Source organism: Punica granatum, chromosome 8, assembly GCF_007655135.1.
Source record: "Punica granatum isolate Tunisia-2019 chromosome 8, ASM765513v2, whole genome shotgun sequence".
NCBI classification, from domain to species: domain Eukaryota; kingdom Viridiplantae; phylum Streptophyta; class Magnoliopsida; order Myrtales; family Lythraceae; genus Punica; species Punica granatum.
This window is the reverse complement of record NC_045134.1, coordinates 13,602,220-13,624,450: the sequence shown is the minus strand read 5'-3', so window position 1 is coordinate 13,624,450 and position 22,231 is coordinate 13,602,220. Positions and strand designations below refer to the sequence as shown.

Sequence of the window (22,231 nt, the reverse complement as noted above, 5' to 3'; positions counted from 1 at the left end):
TTTCCGTTTTGCGATCGGATTGATTAGTTGCCCTAGAACTTTGAAGAGGAAATTAAGAGAGGAAAAAGGCAAGAGTGTGTGAGAACATCAGAAGATAAAAGCAATATATGCAGCCAGACACCAGAAAAACAACGCAACAACAAGCTAATTCAAAAAAACTTATAGACTAACCCTATTTAATCCATCTTAGAATGGAACTCCAAGTATATGCCTCATGTAAGACTAAACATCAGATGGACCAAACCGACTAAGAGCCCTCAAACTCAATTATGCAGGTTGGGCTTGAGCATAACGCCTTTCAAGTTCACATCCCTCCATTCCTTCGTGATAAGCAAAAGAGCAGAGGAGTGGCGAAATCAAGAATGAAAGATAAAAATCAATCTGCACTAGCATATTAGTAACGCCATAACCCATTTATCGTTTCTTGCTAGCAATCAAGGTCAACCGACAATTTTCATTTCTACTCCCCGCTACCGCATAATTTACAAGAACTAAAGTCAGCAACAAACAACACATTACTGTGTTTAGACTTGGAGATGAAAACCGAAATTTTTCCCCAGTTGAATCAGCGGGTATTCGGGGTAGATGAAAACCGAATTTTTTTCCCCAAATCAGCCCCTCAGAAGAATCAAAACCGAAGCAATGTCTTCAAGACAACCTAAAACGGCAAAACCGAATCAAAACCTACCGATAATTCGAAAACCATAACCTGAAAATCACTAGCCTAAACTTGAAATTGAAAACCCTAACTTGATAATCGACTAGCAAACCGAATATCTAGAACCTCAGTCACACCAGAATTGGCTTTACAAGCAAAGACTATCGTCGACATACCTCGGAGCTTTCGACGACCACAGAGTAGAGCGGACTAACACGGCGACCTGCGAAGTAACACGGCGACACGGAGGGGAGCGAGAGAGGGAAAAGGGAGCTCGGAGGTGGAAACCCTAGCACTTACGGGCTGATGAGAAGACCTGAGGGAAAGACGTGTTGCGTCGAGTCCGCGAAGGCCAACGAAGAGGGAAAGATGTCCAGTTGCTGCTTTCTCCGGCAATGGAGTGGCGGAGATCTTCCCCGGAGTCCCTTTCCGCTAGTCGAGGGACGAATCGACGCCGGGTTTGGGAGGAATCGAAGACCCAATAGCTCGATTGCTCTGGTTATGGTTTATGCGAAGCCTTCCCGATTCAATTTGGGGCTTTCTGCAGGAAAATAGGACGATGGCATACAATTATAATAATTCAAAGAAGTTGAGGGCATTTTTGACTTTTCGCTTGAAATTCCTGATGGGGAACCGCTAATCCGGACACTCACGGGAGGCTTCACCATTCTTCATGCAATCCGGATAGGTTAGACCGATCGGAATACTTATTCCGCATTTCGGTGAACCAAACACCAGATAACTTATTACGTACGGAATAACTAATCCCTTCCTTACCTAATCCTGCGAACCAAACATGCCCTAAGGGGATCAAGTGGATTGGCAATTGTAGTTACATAGTGAGTTTAGATATTTTGATAGCTTAATTCACCAACATTTTATATAAAGTTCGTCATTTTAATTATATTTGTTTATTTCCTTTATGGAGAATTCTCTACCTTTTTGCACAGTACTTTTCTATGAAAAAGCAAGTATTTTCTTTGTAATTTATAAATACAAGGAGTTTTACCTAAAATGGCACATGGTTTGTCTATTTTGTCAAATCTATCCCATGCTTTTTTTTGTCAAATCTATCTCATGGTTTACTTTTTGCATCAAATCTATCCCGGCGTTATCTTTTCCGTCGACATTTAACGACCGTGTTGACGTGGCACGTGGAGAGATAGTGGGCCACACTTGCCACGTAGGCGCCACGTCAGCACGGCCGTTAGATGTCGACGGAAAAGATAACGCCGGGATAGATTTGATGCAAAAAGTAAACCATGGGATAGATTTGACAAAAAAGTAAATCATGGGATAGATTTAACAAAAAAAAAGTATAGAATAGATTTGACAAAACGGGCAAACCATACGCCATTTTAGGTAAATACCCCTAAATACAAATATGCGTAAGAATGGTACTGATAATGCAATAGGAAGAAGTGCAAAATAATTTCCGTTCTTTCTTAACATTTCTTATATAAGTCAGTATATAAACATAACATATCATTTTTAACTATATGTCCATTCAAGATGTTAATTTTAATGTTTATATTTGTATATTTCAATAATATTAAAAAAAGTTTGTTGCCACTAATATCTGTAACCCGTGCATATTGTTCACTAAAATTGGAATTCGCCAATTGCGTCATACCCCGCTGTCTGAAAATATAAAAGAAAAATCTTTGACTTTTCGATTTTATTAATATCATTGTTATCGTTTTTATAAAAATTCAAAATAATATTTATGATATCTTTGCCATAATATATATAAAATAGTTTTTCTTTTCTTTTTTTAGGGGTGCGCAATAATATAAGGGTAAGGCTATTTCCACCCCATAATGGCTAATCCACCCCCTTTGTCATCCACGGTATGAGAATGCCCTTAATAGCATATTAATTACTCTAATTAAATATGAATTAGCTCCTTAAATCACTCATATTTCTCATCTCCTCCTTTCTTAATCATAGGATTGAACTTCCCATACGAAAAATTTCTCACTTTTCTATATATCCACTTACCCATAATATTACTTAAAATAAGTTTTATATTTTTATATTACGAATATAAGAAAATGATTTTATTCCTGAAAGTCCTAAATATCTTTTTAGCATAATATCCTATATTAATTGGTTAAAAATATTGATGCACAAAAAATTAGAAATACAACCAACATATGTGGGTGACACTACCACAATTGGTTAGTAAAAACAATCACTACGATTGTTTTTTTTTTCTAATTGTTAGATCCCCTTACTTAAAATTATGGCGTACATGTGTTCAAAATTTTTTAAACTTAAGATTCACTCCTCATGTGAATGAGCTGGATATGTTTCAATATTAAATCGAACAGGAATGTATCACTTCTATCAAATAAAAAATAATTTAATTACTTAAAAAGTACTAATTTTTTGGGTGGCCTTCATTTAAATGACATTCATTATACATGCGAAAATCCTGGCCATGAAACATCGACATATATTCAAGAAAACGACAAGAGAAAGAAAACTCAAGTGAGCAAGCTTTACATTACAATCTTGAGAGGGACCATAAAAGCAAATTGAAATACTCCGTAGAGTCTTTGATGAAATACACTCACGGCCTTTGGGGACATAAAAGACCAGCTAGCCTTCATCGCGAGCCCAATACACAAGCATGGCAAGGGCAATTGAATTGCTTTTTATTTAAAGATTTTACCAGATTGAATTTTCTTTCAATTTGGAGGATTTGGTTCTTTTTCAATTGAGAGTGTATGAATAGAAGATGATTTGTAGTTTTCGTTTATTATTTCTTTTTTAAAATAATTAAATTATTTTTTATTTGATTGAATTGGTTTGTTTCGGTTCAATTTAACATTGAAGGGGATCCGGTTCATTAACCGATGAGACCGAGCATCGACGAGAAGATGAGTGCTCGAAAAATTTAATGGTCAAGCTATTAGAGGTGAATCATAAGGTTAAAAAATATTGGACATGTGTATAGCTAGGATCTAACGTTAGGAAAGAAACAACCTTGGTGGTTATTTTTATCAGCCAACTGTGGTAGAATCTACAATTATATATATCTACAAAGGGGTTTTTACCTCAAATGGCCCATATTTTACTCATTTTGTCAAATCTATCATATGTTTTTTTTTGTCAGATATATCTCATGGTTTACTTTTTTGCATCAAATCTATCCCGGCGTTATCTTTTCCATCAACATCTAACGGTTGTACTAACGTGGGGCGTGAAGCGATAGTGGACTATTTGGGGTAAAAATCTAAAAATAAAGATTTAAGAAAATAAATGATTCTCATAAAACAATGTTCTCGCTCCTTGGCCAATTATTCCAAGGGAAACAAGTTTTCAAATGGATTATTCGGAGAAGATAATATATCGACTGCCTTTTTTCTCCATTTACTTTGGTCGTTTTCTTAAGGGCAGTTTATATAATATTAATTTTTTATATAAGAACAAAATAGTTGATTTAATTATGCATATTATTTGAATTCAAAAGATCTAACCAAATGAAGAAAAAACTAAAAATCATGACTACATGAGCAAAAATTTGTAAATCTATTATTTGAAAAAATACGAACTCATCACTTGTATGCATTTTCTAGAAGCAAATAATTAACAATAATAAAAAGTCACAATTAATATAGACTTCAAATAGTTTAAATAATGTTTTATAAATTTAGGTTTTTTTTTTTGCTCATGAAAATCATTCTCTTTGATGGTGAAGATTATTTTACTAGCGTTGAGAACTTTAAATGAGTAATAGAACACTAGACAAATGGGATTTGATTTTCTAGAGCAAGATTATAATTTTTTTTTCTCATTTATTGCACGAAGTTAACAAATATTTTTTTATAATAATTTTGAGTAATTGGATATGTAGAATATAGAGAAAAATTTACAAATGGAAATAAATGGTGTGTTTGATTTAGAAAGGAAGAAATGACAATTGAGTGAGTAATTGAAGGGTTTTACCCATATTAATCGGAGTGTAATTAATATTTATCAAGGGCATTTTTATAAGATGAATAACAATCGGAGTCGATTAGCCAAAGAGGATGGAAATAGCTAGGGTTGTGCGGGTCCTTGTACCCTATATTTCTATGGTATTCGGACCCTACTTTGTAAAAGACAAGTTCCAAGATTTTTGAATCGGACACTACCTTGCTGGGACATGGAATTGTAACCTACCGGAACTTGAATTATAAGACAAGTTTCGGTTATCCTGATTGAACCTATAACTTTTTCTTTTATTTTTCTCTTCAAACACAATAAGTGAAATAAATAAAATCGAAAAAATCTTATTCACAATCACGCAAAACAGATAAATATCGACATAGATTAATAGGATCTCATCCATCCATCCACCCATAGAACTAAAGGATTATGTAGCTCTCCTTAGGATTATGTAGTAGACAAAGTAAATAAACAACTAAAATATTATATAGTTATTTAGCAAAAAAAAGGATAATGTAGCTCTCATTATTAGACAAAGCAAATAAGCTCTCTTAAGTATTATATAACTATTGACATCGCACAAAGAGGATTATGTAAATATAAATTTTTTTTCAAAAAAATTTAAAGACCCTAGTACCGGTTCCGTGAGTACCCTGTATGTTAGAACCGAAACCGCAACATATTTTTACCGGTTCCTTAAATTAATATGGAGACCCTACCCCATTTTTTATTGGAGTTATTTAGACCTTATCCTAATAGGTAGGTTGGTATACCCATTATCTATGCAGACCCCTAGAAATAACCCTAGCCTAATAGAAGGGAAAAATATACTATTAGTCCTGTAAATTTGATTACTTTTCTATTTTCGTCCTTTTTTTTGTCATTTCCATCCTTTATGTTACATTGCTTATCTATTTTAATCAATCCTATTAACTTTTCCATTAAATATGTTAAATTGAATGCCAAGTCAGTGACACGTCATCATTTTTTATTTCATCTTCCACCAATTTGAACCAAATATAGCAATTGCAACTAGCTAGTGAAATTCCTAACGGGTGAGTTGGGACATTCACCTTGTTTCTCTTCCGATTCATCTTTACAATTTCTTAATAAAAAATTTAAAAAGGCAAAAAAAAAATAAATGGAAAAAAAAAGTAAATGAAATAAAATAATCAAAGAAGAACTCCAAAAGTCCACATCTAATGCAAAGAATTTCTACTCCAAAATTATATATTTATGGAAATTCAATTTCACATCACACTCACCAAAATTATATATATATATATATAAAGAAATGGCATAGGAAGATGTTGATTTCAAACATTCCTTCATGCTTCTCGAATTTTTTTCGCGACTACTTTTATGTGGGTTGATTACCGCCTTGTCCTTTGCTCATTCCATATAGTTTTGGTGTTTCTGTTCGAAAAGGAGTTGCGTTCCTATTTTGCTTATGCTATGTCTGATTTTGGACCAAGAAGAAGAAGAGATGTTGCTGCCATTACTGTTCATCTTCTTCCCTGTTTGATTTTCTTTGTTAATTTTAATTTTTCTAAGAATTTTAAGATAAATCTCGAAGGAGACTAATGTAATTGGCTAAAATTTTTTAACTCGGTTCATTTCATGCCTTATGATTGCTAGATTTGGTTTATTGGAGAAAAATGAGATAGAAAAAATTAATAATGTGTCGCTGACATGGCAGACAAGGTAATCCAACTCAACATATTTAACGAAAAAGTTAACGGAAGGATTAAAATAGAAAAGTGAAGTAAGATAAAGAATGCAAACGAAAAAAAAGAAAAAGGAAAAATGACCAAATCTACGGAACTAAAAGTATACTTTTTCCACTAATATAATAATAGCTTTCAAACTATTTTAGATGTCAAAATCCCATCAACTTAAAGGGCCTAACTCAAAGGACGAGGCTCTGATGTAGTGGCACAAAATTCTGTCCTGAATCAAGAGGTTCTGAATTCGATTCTTATAATAAGACTTATGTATAATTTTATTTGACTTTATTTTCTTTTCTTATACTAGACCTTTTTACCTCATTTATTACCGAAAACTTGTACTACGCCTTTGTACCTCTCTTATTATCCAAAAAAAAAAAGAAGGCCCAACTCGGCCTGGACCGAGCTCAAAAGGCCCATTATCCAGTCCACATAATCGTTCCTCTCTGTGGTCTCGTTCTCCATTTCAGAAGAATAGAGCCCTGCCTGCGATGCGTTTCTAAGGTTTGAATTTGAAGCCAGCCTGCCGCGGCACAGACACTGCACTGCTACTCGTGCTCAGCCTCGCAACTCACCATCCCAGGCTCATACTTCACTGTTTCCGTTCGAGCTGCTGCCAGCTCTCCTCGTTCCCAGTTGAAATCGATCTGCCCCTGCTCGAGCCTGAGGCTGGAGCTGAGCTGCTGCTGCTTCTGCTCCCTCCCCTCCCCGGCGGTAAGCTGCACCTTCATTGATTTCCGTTACTCTCTTTAAATAGTGAAATGTTGATGATTCGATTGTTGATTAGCTGATGATAGTGTGGCCTTCAGTGATTGATTGACTAAGAATAGATTAGCTGATTATCAAGATGAGAGGAGAGTTCGAAATGCGTTGAAGAAGTCGATCTCGGATATGTATTTGTAGATGTTTTATTTTGATGGATTGGACATGTGACTTGAAATTTATTGAACTTGTACTTGGATGATGTATGTATTGGCTTTTTCGAACTTTTGGTTTGATGAACATTTTTTCTTTTTGTCTTAATTTTGTCGCAGCAGTAGGAACAAGTCTTCTTCTGAGAGGGAGATATAATAATACGTGCCCGCAGATGGCTTTCAGAGGGAGGGAGAAGATGAAGAAGGTGCTAAAGAGGGTCGGAGGAGACAACCTGGTGATTATTGTGTTAGAACAACCTCATTAAAGCCACCATAACGGGTTGATTCTCTTTTCCCCCCTACTCTTGTCTCCAATACTTTATTATTTTAACAAACATTCTACTTTTCGCATTCAGTAATCCTCTCAGTGGCTATTCTGTCATTCTGCGATGGGTTGGGAACAACATATTTATGTTTGATAGTTAAGGGAGTAAGATTTTAATTTCTAAAGATTAGGAACTGATATTTACAAAAGGATATGGTTTGAGGAGTGGAAGTGATATCTCCAAATGAAAGTATAAAGCATCGATTTTTGGACAGACAGAATTACAAGGTTACATTATGCCGTAATATAGTTTGCAGGCTTCTCAGTTTAATGAAACAGATTATAACTATATAGTCATAATCATAGAATCTCCTCTTTCTGTGCCAGAACTAGATTATACCAGCCGTCCAATCCAGCTCTGCGGTCAAGCCGTAGGGTGGATCAATTGTTTAAGAGGCTATGAAGACCAAGAATCCATTGAAGCAACTCAAGCTCTCCCTTCCTGTTCAAGAAACTCCAATTACTTCCTTTCTGTAAGTCACCTCTGTAAATTGAGTATATCTACATAAACTGAATAATGTTCAAATGTGAAGTGCAATATGTTGTTTTACCCCATAAAACGATGCTCAATCTGAACTGATTGCGTTGGTTCTTGCAATGGGTCATCTTGGGGTTAGTTTCAATCTCCGCTACGGAGCAGCAAAGTTGAGCACTTGATCTTGTAAAGTTAGATATATAGGATCGTTTGATGATCCTGAAAAGGAGAACAAAGAGATAATAAATAAAATTTGCAGTGTTAGCAACAGGGAAAAGGAAATGTTTGTGTGGCATTAACTTCTTGTGGTGAGTGCTTCTTTCTGTGTCTAGATATGTGAATGACCTGGTTGAAATTCAGGACTGCGAGTGGGACGTTCCATGAGGGTGGTTTGTTCTTAAACCAGAAAGGTTTGCGGATCATCTCCGAGGAAGAAGAGTCCCTTGTAAGCTAGTCTTTATGTCACAGTTTGCTCATGCTATTTATGTAACTATGCATTGCAACATATGTTGGTAGACATGTTACTTTTAGTAGCTGACAGCGTTTAGACTGTCACTTCCACCTACTGTTAGTTTGCTGAAACTGACAAATAAGACTGGACAACCCAATGAAAATATACCTTGATGAGCTTAGTTTCACACTGTTCTTTAGTGTTGACCAGCTTTACTGCATCATGGAAAAGAATCATCATTTAGTGCTTCATCTCATGCTTTTAACCCAGCAGATTGAGCTATGAACTGCAGAGAGCAGAAGTTGACAGACTGAAAAATAGGAATGTGATTAGTAAACTCCACCAGAATGTGTTGTCTGAGTCCCTATTAACAATTATGATCATAATTTGTTTCATATTGATTAAAATTCCAGGCTAGTTCGGGTATACTTTGGGAATCAACATTCCAGATATTGTACCAGTTATCATTAAGTGTGCTCTCTACTTTATGTAGTAGTTTCATAGTCTTTTTTGGTGATGAACATCACAGCAATTGCAGTAAAGCACTTTAGTGGTAGTTTTCCCTCCTAAATTCTTGCAGGAGTCTCTAGTTATTTTCATGAGAATGACATGAGTTAATGGAGATGATTGGACTATGTATATGACTTGGCCTTTAACTGCTATTTCCTTCCTGCAAAGAATTTAGGGGTAAAACAGAGTACTTTGTTTGCTACATTAAGAGCACATCTCCATTTATTTTTGGGTAATGATAAGATAAAAATGATGTGTTGATCTCATAAATATCTTACAAATTCCTGGTTTTGCTCATCAGCGCTCTGCAATCCCTAGCGCAACTTCTATTTTTTGGGCCTTGCACATGTTATCGATTTGATGAACCAAAAGGGTGAAACATCAAAATCTTCTTGTGAACCAAAGCGGTGAACCCTTGTAGTCAGTTTTCCTGTCTATTATTGATATATGAGAGTGAGATATCTGATATTTTGAGACATCTCCCCATGTTTTGACTAATTACTGGCGTTTCACTCGCATATGGAGCTTATGCACCTCGTTTCTTTTACTTTTACATGCAGCCATCAAATGGTAAGGACCTGGATCTTGAATTTTCTTTGGAAGATCTTGAGACGATCAAAGTCATTGGTAAGGGAAGTGGTGGAGTGGTACAGCTTGTTCGCCATAAATGGATTGGCAGATTGTTTGCCCTTAAGGTAGTTCTTGCCTCAAGTCTTTTTATCAAGACGCTTAAATGATGCTTTAAGCTTCTGATGCTTTCTTGATATACTTGTCAAATGCCTTTTCCGTGTAAAGACACCTCGAATATGTTTTTGAGCTGGTTAATTGTTCTTTATTTCTCAACTATTGTGGTGGGCACTCAGTTCTGCTGCCTGTAATATTATTATTTCCATAGCAGAGAAGTTTCTGGGAAATCTGAATATAATGACATATTTTTTGCTTGCTGTTTGGTCTGAAAGAGGTCTATGTTTTATCGTAATCTAATGCTCGCTACTACAAAGCTGCTCTTCTTTTTGTGATAATGAGATCTCTGTGTAAGCCGTACTGTCTCTTCTATGCAGATCATCCAGATGAATATACAAGAAGAGATTCGTAAACAGATTGTGCAAGAGCTGAAGATAAATCAAGCTTCCCAGTGCCCACATGTGGTGATTTGCTACCATTCATTTTATCATAATGGAGCTATTTCTCTGGTGCTTGAATACATGGACCGTGGTTCTCTGGTTGATGTGATCAGACAAGTCAAGACAATCCTGGAGCCATATCTAGCAATTGTCTGTAAGCAGGTGCTCCAAGGTCTAGTGTACCTGCACCATGAAAGACATGTCATACACAGGGATATAAAACCATCAAATCTTCTTGTGAACCAAAAGGGTGAAGTTAAAATTACCGACTTTGGTGTCAGTGCAATGCTAGCAAGTTCCATGGGTCAGAGAGATACATTTGTCGGAACTTACAACTACATGTCGGTACGTGAGCTTAACTATTTCTCTAATAACTTCATTACCCTGAATCGATTGGCTTAAAGCTGCATGATTTTTTACTCTCTTTTGTTTGTGAAATTGGTCGTGATTATCCATGCTCCTGGGAGGTTTGGATCACTTCCCTGAAAATGGCTTCTCATTTTAAGTTCTATATTACATGTGCCTATCTTTTTCTATGTATCAATTCACCTGAATTGTCCAAGCCATCTTATAATGGATTATCTGACAGCCCACCTCAGGGTTCTCCAAGCCAAGCTTAGGAGCATTGGTGCTGTGTCTAGTGGTCATTCTGTTCATATTCTGTGTGTGAGGGGTAATTGTGGCATCCCCGAGGAGTAACCTGGCCTTACCAACACTAGGTTGATTCTGAATTCAAAGCGGATGAGGAGAGGACTGGCCTTGGGCCCAGAATTGGGTCTTCTTCTCAATCGGATAAAAACTTATATTTGTTTTCAAGGAAACCCACTGTTCACAAACACATTATCCTTTATCCCTACCTTTTTCTTTAAATGATGCGGGGAACCACCCTGAAGATGTGTGAAATTCCCAGAGTGCAAGGAAACTGAATCGCCTGTCGCGCTGGGTGAATCACATTGTCTCGGGGCATGGCCCTCCAGCCTAACCAGGAGTTCAATACCAACAGGGACATGATGCAGAAATGTGCTAAACCCTTTGGAGTAGTCCTTTCTGGTTCAAATCGATGCTTCACATAAGTTTTGGTGTGAAATAATTAATTTTAACCTTGTGATTCTAGCCGGAGAGGATCAGTGGGAGCACATATGACTACAGCAGTGATATTTGGAGTTTGGGCATCGTCGTACTTGAGTGTGCTATTGGACGGTTTCCTTATTTGCAGTCTGAGGATCAACAAGGTTGGCCTAGCTTTTATGAGCTTTTGGAGGCAATCGTACAACGCCCTCCACCTTGTGCTCCATCGGACCAGTTTTCCCCAGAGTTCTGCTCCTTCATTTCTGCCTGGTAATTTTTGTTCAGTAGCTTGTTTACCTGTAAGACCGGACAAATTCTCCTAATTCAACTACAATTTTTGGTGCTCAATCAAGGTTTATGAGCTCGGGCTTTGTATCATTTACATGTTTTTATATCTGGCATCATAAATTGCATATGTGACTCTGTCAAGTTATAGGTAGTGATGATCTTTTGAATGTCAATTTATCTCTTTTCATAGTGATAAGCCAGAAAACCAGTTGATAGGTTCTGTTTCTTTAGCGTTAATGAGTTCGTTGTAGAACCAGAATTTACAGATCTGTGAAGTGATCTCATTCTTTCCGGCTTTCTATGTTCTCATAGAACTGAAAATAGACCGAGAATACATAATTAGCATCTAATGTTGATTTTTCTTCCCATATCAGCATCCAAAAGGACCCTCGGGACCGTGCTTCATCATTGGACCTCTTGGTAAGCCTTGTCAGCATGAACACTGATGCTATACACAATTTTGTAGCAGAAAAGCTTTTGAAGAAATTGTTTTATATGATGTTTGTGTTTTGCAAAAAGCTACTTTGATGGTGCTTGGGTTAATTCAGTAAATGTGTCGAGGCGGGTGAACACGGGAAACCTTTTGCTGGCTTAGTGTTTAATAAAACAAATGGAGCTCTGGTCTTGTTTAGTAGATGACTGACTAAGTTGATTTGACTGAGGTTTACTTCGATGCTTTCAGAGTCACCCCTTCATCAAGAAGTTCGAAGATAAGGACGTTGATTTGAGGATTCTTGTAGGGAGTTTGGAAGCTCCGGCTAGTTTTCCAAGTTAGTATACATACATGTGTTGTAATATGTATGGAGCGTAAAAACAGACTTTTATTGCCCCTCCTATGAAAATACGAAATGTACTCAGCCTGTTACTTGAAATTAATCTCGTTCGGTTTGGCCTTGGCCATAGGATCATTATTATATTATGTATCACTTTGACATTTGTTGCAATAGAAACAGTGATTCACTTGCAGTGCGACTCATTGTCGCTTGACTTTTTAACAGTCTTTCCTGCTAATCCCTCTTTGGCCTTTACCTTTGGAGCCTCTTCACTCTTCTCAATCTCCTGCCCATCTTCCGCCTCCTTCCAGTCAGCCTCATGCAGAACTACTCCATTAGCATCCATCTCCTCCATCAATCCGATTCTGCATCCTCTCCATTGGCAAAGTGGAGAGACGAGGTAGAGGGGGGCTATGCAGCCACTCTTTGTCGTCAATAATTTGTTCTCCCTCTGGGAGGTTGCGGAGGTGATCAGAGTGAGGTCGGTGGTGGAGGTAATGGGTGACGGGTGCTAAGGTGATGGGAGAGGTGACGGAAATTAAGTTCATTTTTTTTTTAGGTTTATTTCTCCATCAAAAAGTATAAAATATGTTCGTTAAGGTTAAATTAGAAATTTTTATTTTTATTTTTTTTTGTCAACAATAAACTTTTATTGAAGATCAAACACAATTACAGGAAGGCATCCTTATTGGAGAGCAGAATGCCTGAAGAGGCATCTCACCTAACAAGATGTTTGAAAGAACGACCATCCCAGCTAACACGACACATGACACAACAATCAGAGCACACCAAGGTAACATAATCGGGGGATTGACTATAGAGTCGTCCGTTATTGAAAACAAAGACACAACAACACCCTAAACAAAATGAAACAAAAACCAAGGGAATTTGAGCTATTTGGTCGCAAATTCGCCCAATCCAAGACTAAACATACACAATATCTGAACATCGAGAGACCACTAGTCCGTCCATCATAGGAAGTGACAAGCCGAACACCAAAGGTTCTTCGGGCATCGTTGGTAATACGTCGATGACCAAATCCCGAGGAAGTTAAGGTTTTTGTCGTGGGCAGTGGACATGATGTCAGTGTGAGAGGCCAACGGCCTTATTCGGCGGTACGTGTTGAGAAGTCTAGGACTATAATTGAGGCCAATCGACAGCGGGTTCCTATGAATATATCAGATCTTAGTCGAATATGTTCTTATTTGACCAAATTGGGGCCAAATAGAAGCGGGCTGTCTGGATCTAACCAGGATCTGGTATGGTGGAGTAAGTGCCAGCGGAAAGCTATGAAGGATCGAAGATGTTGGTGGCTAGGCTGGGGGGGTAGAGGCATCGGTGAGCAATAGTAGAGGGGAGCGGGTGGAGGATTAGTAGCGGTGGATGGGATCGAGTTAAGGGAGGCGAGGGCGGAAGAAACAATCTAAAAGGAGAGACGAATGTGGGAGGCTGGGAGACCAAAGAGAAAAGAACATAGTGAGAGGAAGGGACCGGCATGGTTGCTAGAGTCGTGATTCGAATCGTAGAATCTTACGATTCTACGATTCAAGGGGTGGCTAGCAAATCCGATTCTATGGCATGAATCGAGAAGGTAGAATCGTGACTGAATCGCGATTCGAATCACAGAATCGTATAATCGGACGGATTCTACGATTCTGGTTTCAACCCAAAGTCATATGCCCCCCTCTCTCCCTTCTCATCTCTCTCATTGTGCGATAATATTGCTTATTGGTTCCCTTATTTTATGAAAAATTTGAAACTTGTCTCCTGGCCGTAAATGATAGGGACCTGGAAAGTTTCAGGAACCACTTTGAATTGGGTTTCGACCGATTCCTGATTGCCGTCTAGTTTGAAATGATTTAGGCTGGAACTTTTCGACTTTTTTAGGTGTAGAGAAAGATGATTTCAAGAAGGGACAGACCAAAAAGAAGTTAGGGAGGAAAAACAGTTTCGCTTACAGGATCAATGACCACGGTACTATATCAATTTTCATTGGAGGTTGTTATAGTGGGAGCGCTCTCTTGTGAAGACTAAGCACCATCTGATTTTGACGAACGAAGCAGGAAGCAGCAAGATTTATCATTTGATGTTTACTTCTACTATTTCTAACATGGGATTTGGTATATATATATATACACTATTTTTTTAATTACAGTTAGAATTTTACGATTCACTATTTCACGACTCTCGACCGATTCTAGGAATAATCGCAATTCTGACAACCTTGGAGACGGGAGAAGGTGTCGCCGTCGGACGCGCTAGTAGCGGTGAAGCTAGTGAGGGTTTCAGTCTTAGGAACGCTAAGAGAAAGAAAGCAGAGAGAGTTTCTCTAAGTGGATTTCCAATATGTTCAAGGAGATGATCAATAGTGTTGGCTCAACGGGCTCGTAATTAGAAAATTTTATGATGTGAGTGAGAATAGTTGGAGTAATCACCATTAAAAGAAGATAAATTATAAATAGAAAAGTCATTAAAAAAGCAATGTCATAAATTATAAAATAAAAAAAGGAATAATGGACTACTAAAAATTTTGAAATTTTTTTATTTTTCTTAATATTTTTCTAAAATATAGAGAAATATATTAATGTGGATTGGTCCAAGCAGTTCAGCACTTGTTTCCTTTAAGCAAGATCTCAGGTTCGAGTCTTGTGAATTTAAAAAATTCACGCTGTGATAGTTTTACCTCTTAGTGGATCAACCTAACTCAACTGGATTAATCGAGATCCAATTGAGCTTGTAAATACCATGGTTCATACTGAAAAATATAGATAAATGGTTAAAAAATATGCTTATCCGAGAAAAAAATCAGTGGCAAAAATCTAGCAAACAATAATAATTTTTGAAGAAAAGTAAGTCACCGACGGGCACAGCCCACAGGGTCGACTGCCAAGACTCAAGAGAAAGTGACTGAGAGAGAGACAGACACGGGCCAGGGCCACACGACAGGCTTCAGCGAGAGCGACGGCCGAGGGAAAGGAATGCAAGGCAGCGGGAGACTAGGAGCGACGGCCACGGACGGGTCGAGAAAGAGTGGGAGACAGACAGAGGCAGCCAGAGTTGAGAGTCTTGAGACTGAGTTCATCTATTCTGCTATGTCTAGTGTCTGCTATGTAACTTTACTCTCTCTCTTTTTTAATTAGTAAGTATCAGCCGGTTCCGGGCGGAACTAATTTTCATTTATTTCTTGATTTTAATACCCGGACCCTACCCTATTTTCAATACGAACTACCTGGATCCTACCTAACGGGTAGGTTCCAACTGGTTTCGGGTATACCCGGTATCCGTGCACACCCCTAGTGAGAATAGTTGGAGTAATCACCATTAAAAAAAGGTAAATTATAAATAAAAAAGTCATTAAAAAAGCAATGTCATAAATTATAAAATAAAAAAAGGAATAATGGACTACTAAAAATTTTGAAATTTTTTTTATTTTTCTTCAATATTTTTCTAAAATATAGAGAAATAGTTCAATGTGGATTGGTACAAGCAGTTCTGCGCTTATTTCCCTTAAGCAAGGTCTCAGGTTCGAGTCTTGTGAATTTAAAAAATCAACGCTGTGATAGTTTTACCCCTTAGTGGGTCAACCTACCTCAACTGGATTAATCGAGATCCAATTGAGCTTGTAGATACCATGGTTCATACCGAAAAATATAGATAAATGGTTAAAAAATATGCTTATCCAACAAAAAAATCAGTGGCAAAAATCTAGCAAACAATAGTAATTTTTGAAGAAAATTAAGTTTTCCACTTTTCCCTCTAGCCTTCTCCACTAATAAAGTGAAGGGAAGGCGCCAGCGGGAAGCCCCTTTCGGCATGCCCAGTGAGACCATGAACTATGGTTATTCATCGTCATCGTCAAATTTTTATAATGATTATTCATCGACTAGTCAATCGTCGTTGATTGCGACCAATGGTTCATTTGCCACCACCACTGCATTGTTTCTAACCACCGCTACCGCTGGATTTTTTCTAGCCATTGCCGACAAATCATCAGTCACCATAATTAGTTGCATCAAAACCCATTGAGAGAATTGTTTGAAGATTTTGAGCCTCATATTCCAGCAAAGCATGACTACCACTACTCACAAAGCAGGGCAAACAACCATCCTCGCTCATGCCTTTGAAGTGTCAAGTAGATGCAGCTGCATCCACCACCACACGAGGAGGAAGTACGAAGTCTCCAGACTTAACCATGAAGGAGCACGCTAGGAGGCTAAGTAGTCGCCTTAACCCTTGCGAGAGGACGCGACTAAATCTTCGGCCACCAATTCCATTAACGTGGCCAAGACATCGACTACCAATTCCACCACACGAGAGAGCGCACAACCTCTCGATACAGCAGCCGCTCATATGATTAGTTACTCCACCGCCTCAACCTAAACTAGTGGCTCCCTCTCCTCTATCGCAAGAGGAAGATGCAACTCAATGTTTTCCACAGCTCCTAAAATCCAACGAGTACGAGGATTTGACAAATGCCGACCCCAAGGTCGACGTAGCTGAAATTGTTATGGAAGCATCTCCATCGGGTTTCTCATCTTTGGAATCAAGTCGCAACGACGAGGAGAAGCCCACGAAGGACAATTCATCCTCACTCTCTTTGGCTCCATCAAATTCTAAGGTAATTTCGCCTAAGGAGAGGCAAAAGATCATGCGCGCAAGGATTCAACGAAGGAGTTCAACGAATTTCTTCGTGAATTGAAGGATGGGTATAAATTATGCTCACCATGCTCAAAACGCATGTTGCAGTTTATGGCCAATTCAAGGGCCACAAATGCTGCAAGCACGACCTCTAAAAAAGCCGGCCACCAATTCAATCAATCCAGCTTCGCTATAGAACAAAAGCTCAGCTAGATCAGCCATCAAGCATAGTAGCTCGGCTAGATTGGAAGTTGTGAGAGTTCATGCGAGGCAAAGGCAAACTAAGTTCCCAGCCTCAACCCTAGAGTACGAATGGCAGAAGGTCATTCATCCCGAAGACTATCGGCCATTGACGCGAACTCAGAAGTGTCGTGAGCAACGACGTAAACTATTTGAAAGAGCTTTAGCTGCACAACTTGCCAATTTCGAGCAAAGGTGTTCCCATTTCAAGAGTGCAGCTGAGTGCTCTAGCATCACCATAAAACGCACCCAGCCCAGCAACCACAAGAACGCTTGGGGTTGCAACTCCTTCAAAGGCCGTGGCTAAACGCTTCCAGTCGAAGAACGCTCGGAGGGTAGAAGCTATCCCATTAGCCTTTACCAAACACAAGCAACCGAGCATAAAAAACGCTCGGCGGGTTGTAGCCGGACCTGTGGTTATTGCCCGACACAATCAGCCAAGGTGGGTCACAGCTAATGTCGTGGCCTCTATCAAAGACAAGAATCCAAGCGGTCAAAGGGCTCAGGGAGTTGAGCCCAACACGAAGATCAAGCCTAAGTAGCCCCAACAAAGTCTCAAGTAGCCGAAGATACATCCCACTTGTTATCCTTTGACTAGAACCTAAAAGCGCCGAGAGCAACGGCGCCAGTGTGATCAAAGATTAGTGGTTACTCAATCAAATGTGCCGGCTAGCTCAGAGGGTCCTATAACCAAGTCTACACCTAGGGTCAAAGCTTCATCTATGGTCAAAACAACTTCAACTAGGGTTGTGTGGCTGCCCAAGTTTCCCAAGGCTACATCTCCTTTGGTAGCCCCCACACAAGGCTATGGCTAGCGAAGGAAGCTTGGTTTTCAACTTGTCAATTACCAAATCTATGGAAGCCGTCGCACAAGGGATTGTGACTCTTAAGAAGCTGATTCGTAATGACTATATCTCAAACATGCTACTCTTCTTGTTACAATCATATGTTAGAAGAGGTGAAACGGGCAGCCAACCGAGTTCCTGTAGGCTGGAGCTGGTGGCTAGCCGAACCGTGACTATTTGAAAGTTACGGCTAGTCAAGCCGTGACAATGTAAGGCTCCTAACCTGCTTAACAGCAGAGTGATGAAAACAACGGCCATTCTGGCCATGCAAAGAAAGAAACTTAGAAGTGGGATTCGTTGCATCAAATTGAAAGAGTTCACTAAAGCTCTACACAATCTCGCTAATCAAATTGTATCTCTCTATAAAAAGCTCAGATTGAGGTTATTCAAAATCCCATGGATAGCTAAGTAGAATCTATGCAACTTTCATGTTTTCGCCTCAATCAAATTCCACTTGGATCAGCTGCAATGAAGAAGCTGTCGCATCTAGTTTTTCCTATTTTGCGCAATTTCAGACTGCTCATATCTTGCTCTACAAAACTCGGATCAAGGTTATTCCAAGTTGTATTGAAAGCCAAGAGGTAGCTCTACAACTTTTGTGTTTTTACCTCGACTTAGTTCAACTTCAAAGATATTCATAATTGAGTAAGAAATCAACTCGAGCTAGTTATTCCTCATATTTCTTACTCAGGGGGTTGCGGCCAAGCTTGAGGTCGTGACCTAGATGCAGCATATCATTCGATAGAGTCTCTAGCTTGAAAGAGCCAAACATCTCAGGACTCTCCATCCACATGAATTTCGGCTTGTTGTCATGATTAGTCGAAAAACACATTTATGTAGCCGATTCACGGCTAGAAGAGCACTAACTGCATTAGTTGGCTACATGGCCACTACTATTATCTTCGAATGGAAGTTCAAGCTAATGGATGACCTACAACCATTGAAAGCAAGATGTCCATGTCATTCAAGCTAGGCTAGTGCAACAAAATATAATCACATATCCAGCCCCACTCGATATTCTCCACGGCTTGACATGCGGGTGGTATTGTTTACACTCATTTTTCGCACTTCGCGGTAATTGCGGGATTAGACGTATAAAGCCTGCGAAGCCCATGCAAGGAGAGTAGTCCGTGATCGAAGTCCATGACAAGATCGGCCCATGCCCGTGGCACAACCCAAATTTGATAGTCGTGGATTGGTTTGATAGTTGAAGGATGGAAATTATGCGAAGATTCCAAGCATAGGCGAAGACGAATGTGGACGAGTTTTTCATTTTAGGGAATTTCCTATGCGTGGCATGTCCAAGATATTACCCAAATATGGAGGATATTGAGTGTGCAACAAGAATACTCTATACAAGGAAGATTATGCACTCTTCCACGCATGGATATTCTCACGGCCAAACAAGGAAGAGACATGGAAGGAAATTCTACAAAGAATATCCATACATTGCCAAATGGATGTGAACGTGCTACATGGAAAATACCATACTCACTTCCTCTATTTCTTAAGGCAGAAGACTCTAAGATGAGAATGAATATTTCCTAGACATGAAAATGAGGATGAACGTTATGGAGTTTCCCTTTTATTTTATTCTCTTTCCTTGCATTTGCTTTGCTTGATTAGAAATAAGTGGAAAATATTTCCCACATAGTCTTAGGGTTAGTTAATTGCTTAGTTTGCTAGGTTAGTTCCCGTTTTCATTGTCTTGGGCGGCACTCATCTGTTAGCCTATAAAACCTAGACCCATCTATTGTATTATCCCCTCGATATTAATCACAAAATAGCTCTACGCCACGCACTTTTCTTTTCTATCTTTAATTATCGCACTTGCACCTTACATATCTACTTTTCATGCACCATTTCCTTATCATCAATAGCATTCCGAGGCAATCCCGCCAATCCGTCAACATATCCTTCTACCCGACTTGGTTTCCGATCAAGGAGGTCTCCATGAGCTAAGGTTCCGAACAAAGCTTACCCATTTCGGCTCTTAGTAGCCGGACCCAGTGCTTCATTCCACTTCCGACTAACTCAGCCGTGAAGCTATCCAAATCCTTCATGAGCCAATCCAGACCATAGACTATTAGATTGAAGATGGACTTCTAGCCGTCTCTCGACATCACCCTATTGTTAGCACTCGAGTTAGGGAGAATCCTAACGGCCAAATCATCGGGCCGCGTAATCGTCTGAACATTGTTATCGATATCTTTCCATGACATCTCTCTTAAACCTAGCTGCAGACTAGACCTAAGGACTTCCGGGCCGCGGCGCTATGTTCTAGCACGGTGAGGTCAACTAGTGATTTCGCCATCAATCTTTGGGACTGCGCCCTGGCATGCCTGGCAGCTCTGATCTCGTAAGAGATTCACCTATTTAGCGTCGAAAGTGGGATTGCGTGATTCTACGCGAAACAACTAGTATCTAATCTCGTCTCCAAATGGGGAACTCAGGTCTCCAATCACCTCTGTGGGCTTCAACAGAATTGTAACTTGTTGACTATGGTTTGGGCCTCTAGACTCATTCTTGCTCCATCACACGCCATAGACCCATAATTCCGTTAAGTGTGAAAAATGAGTATATACCACGTTACAACCAGATTTTATTTCAATAAGTTAAATAGCAAGCAATAGTGAATAAAATTTTCGTATCTGTTCAATTTTTTCGATTATAATAGAAAACAATGAGTCCAGTACAATGATAGGAAAGAAAACGAAATAGAATGGCATATATATCTCACTGGTGTGGATTGAATTGGGGACCTCTTAATTCGAAGTCAACGTTCTGTATCACTGCATTAAGACCTCTTCCTTTCAATAATTATTCAATTGAATCCTAAATTTGTAAAACCTTTTAATTTTTGTATATAAAAAAGGGAATATAATACATATTTCTGTAGAAATGAATCCCTTTTATCTAAAGTCTCGTTGAATCTTGGAATATATTCTTGTAAAAAAATTCAAATACATTCTTAGATTTGCAGCTATAAAATTTTGTGCTCTTGTCAACTGAGTTTTTTTTTTTTCGGTAGGAGTCAATTGAGCTTTTAAATAATGAAAACAGAGACTGCTACTCTGGTGTACCCTTTCCTTCTCATTCACTCGCAGCAGGCTCCCACCCCTGTGAGCAAATCCTGAACCTGACAACCATAATTACATCAGTTTTTTAAAATATATAAAAAAGACTAATTAGAAAATTATCTCGTATATAGTGAACAGAGTGATGATATGAACAAATGTATATGTTATGTATACACGCGCGATGAAATTGAATGACTGTTCAAATGGTCAGAGTTGGGACCCCTCGTGAATTGGGCCTCTTTTGGGGTTGGATTGAGCCAGAAAGGTCGTACTTTCAAATAATTGCTCCCGGTTAGCTCGCCGGGGTGGATCTTGGCCTTTTCTGCCTGATTTAATCAAATAAAAATAACATTCCAATTGAGCACTTCCCACTCCCAATTAAATAATAATAATAATAATAATACACTTAACAGTTGGATGAAAACGACAATTAATTCCCGATTAATTGGCAGCTCCATTAATGTTATTTTGTTTGTGTACACCTAGTTCAGACCATTAAGACAGAAATAAAGACAAAAGTATTTACTTCTCCTTAAAAAATGTGACGAATAATTCTCCTAATTGAAGAAAACAAAAGAGATATTAGCAAAGAACTTATCCTATGTGTTAAAGAGATAGTCAAATAATTTGTGACGGCTTTCCCATAGCTACACTAACTTAAGAAAAGGGAAGGATTGTTCCTGAAATGAATTAGAGAAGCTCTTGGTAAAATACTATTGATTTTATCATAATAGTGGACGTAACAAATATTCATAGTCCTAATAAAATATTTTACTTAACAATGCAGAGCCCCAATTTGATTATTTTAGATGATCTCACCAAAATATATAAAAGATAACCAAATAAAAGAAGCCATAATGCAAAATATGTTCAATGCGCCGTACTTGTGTGTTGCTAGCCTAACCATCAAATTGGCAATTAAAATCGAGTACTAGCTAGTCAAGACATGTAAATGAATGATGGTCCCAATTATATATTCTATATGGAGTTAAAGGAGTATTGATGGGTCATCTTCATCCATGCCTTAACAAGTTGCACAAATTAGGGCACTGAGTTTACTTCGTTGCCCTAAATGCCACAGGGCATTAATTGGAATAACATGGAGATAGTTCACGGCATTCATGAGAGCGTTTCATTAAGGGCTTGTTGGATCCTAGTGGCCGGAGTGCCATCCGAACC

General features: G+C 38.6%; 1 protein-coding gene across 2 annotated transcripts; it reads left to right on the top strand.

Moving 5' to 3' along the window:
- The first annotated feature begins 6,784 nt into the window (after positions 1 to 6,784).
- On the top strand, positions 6,785 to 12,445 carry LOC116189361 (mitogen-activated protein kinase kinase 6). 2 transcript variants are annotated; one of them, XM_031518997.1, is made up of 9 exons: positions 6,785 to 7,035; positions 7,359 to 7,515; positions 7,888 to 8,033; positions 8,396 to 8,480; positions 9,557 to 9,691; positions 10,058 to 10,465; positions 11,235 to 11,458; positions 11,851 to 11,896; positions 12,159 to 12,445. In XM_031518997.1, exons 3-9 carry the CDS (start codon positions 7,960 to 7,962, stop codon positions 12,249 to 12,251), a joined length of 1,065 nt encoding a protein of 354 aa, XP_031374857.1. In that variant the 5' UTR covers positions 6,785 to 7,035; positions 7,359 to 7,515; positions 7,888 to 7,959; the 3' UTR covers positions 12,252 to 12,445. The 2 variants fall into 2 exon arrangements, with proteins under 2 accessions (XP_031374857.1, XP_031374856.1); XM_031518996.1 differs by having other exon boundaries at positions 7,356 to 7,515.
- The last annotated feature ends 9,786 nt before the right edge of the window (positions 12,446 to 22,231 follow it).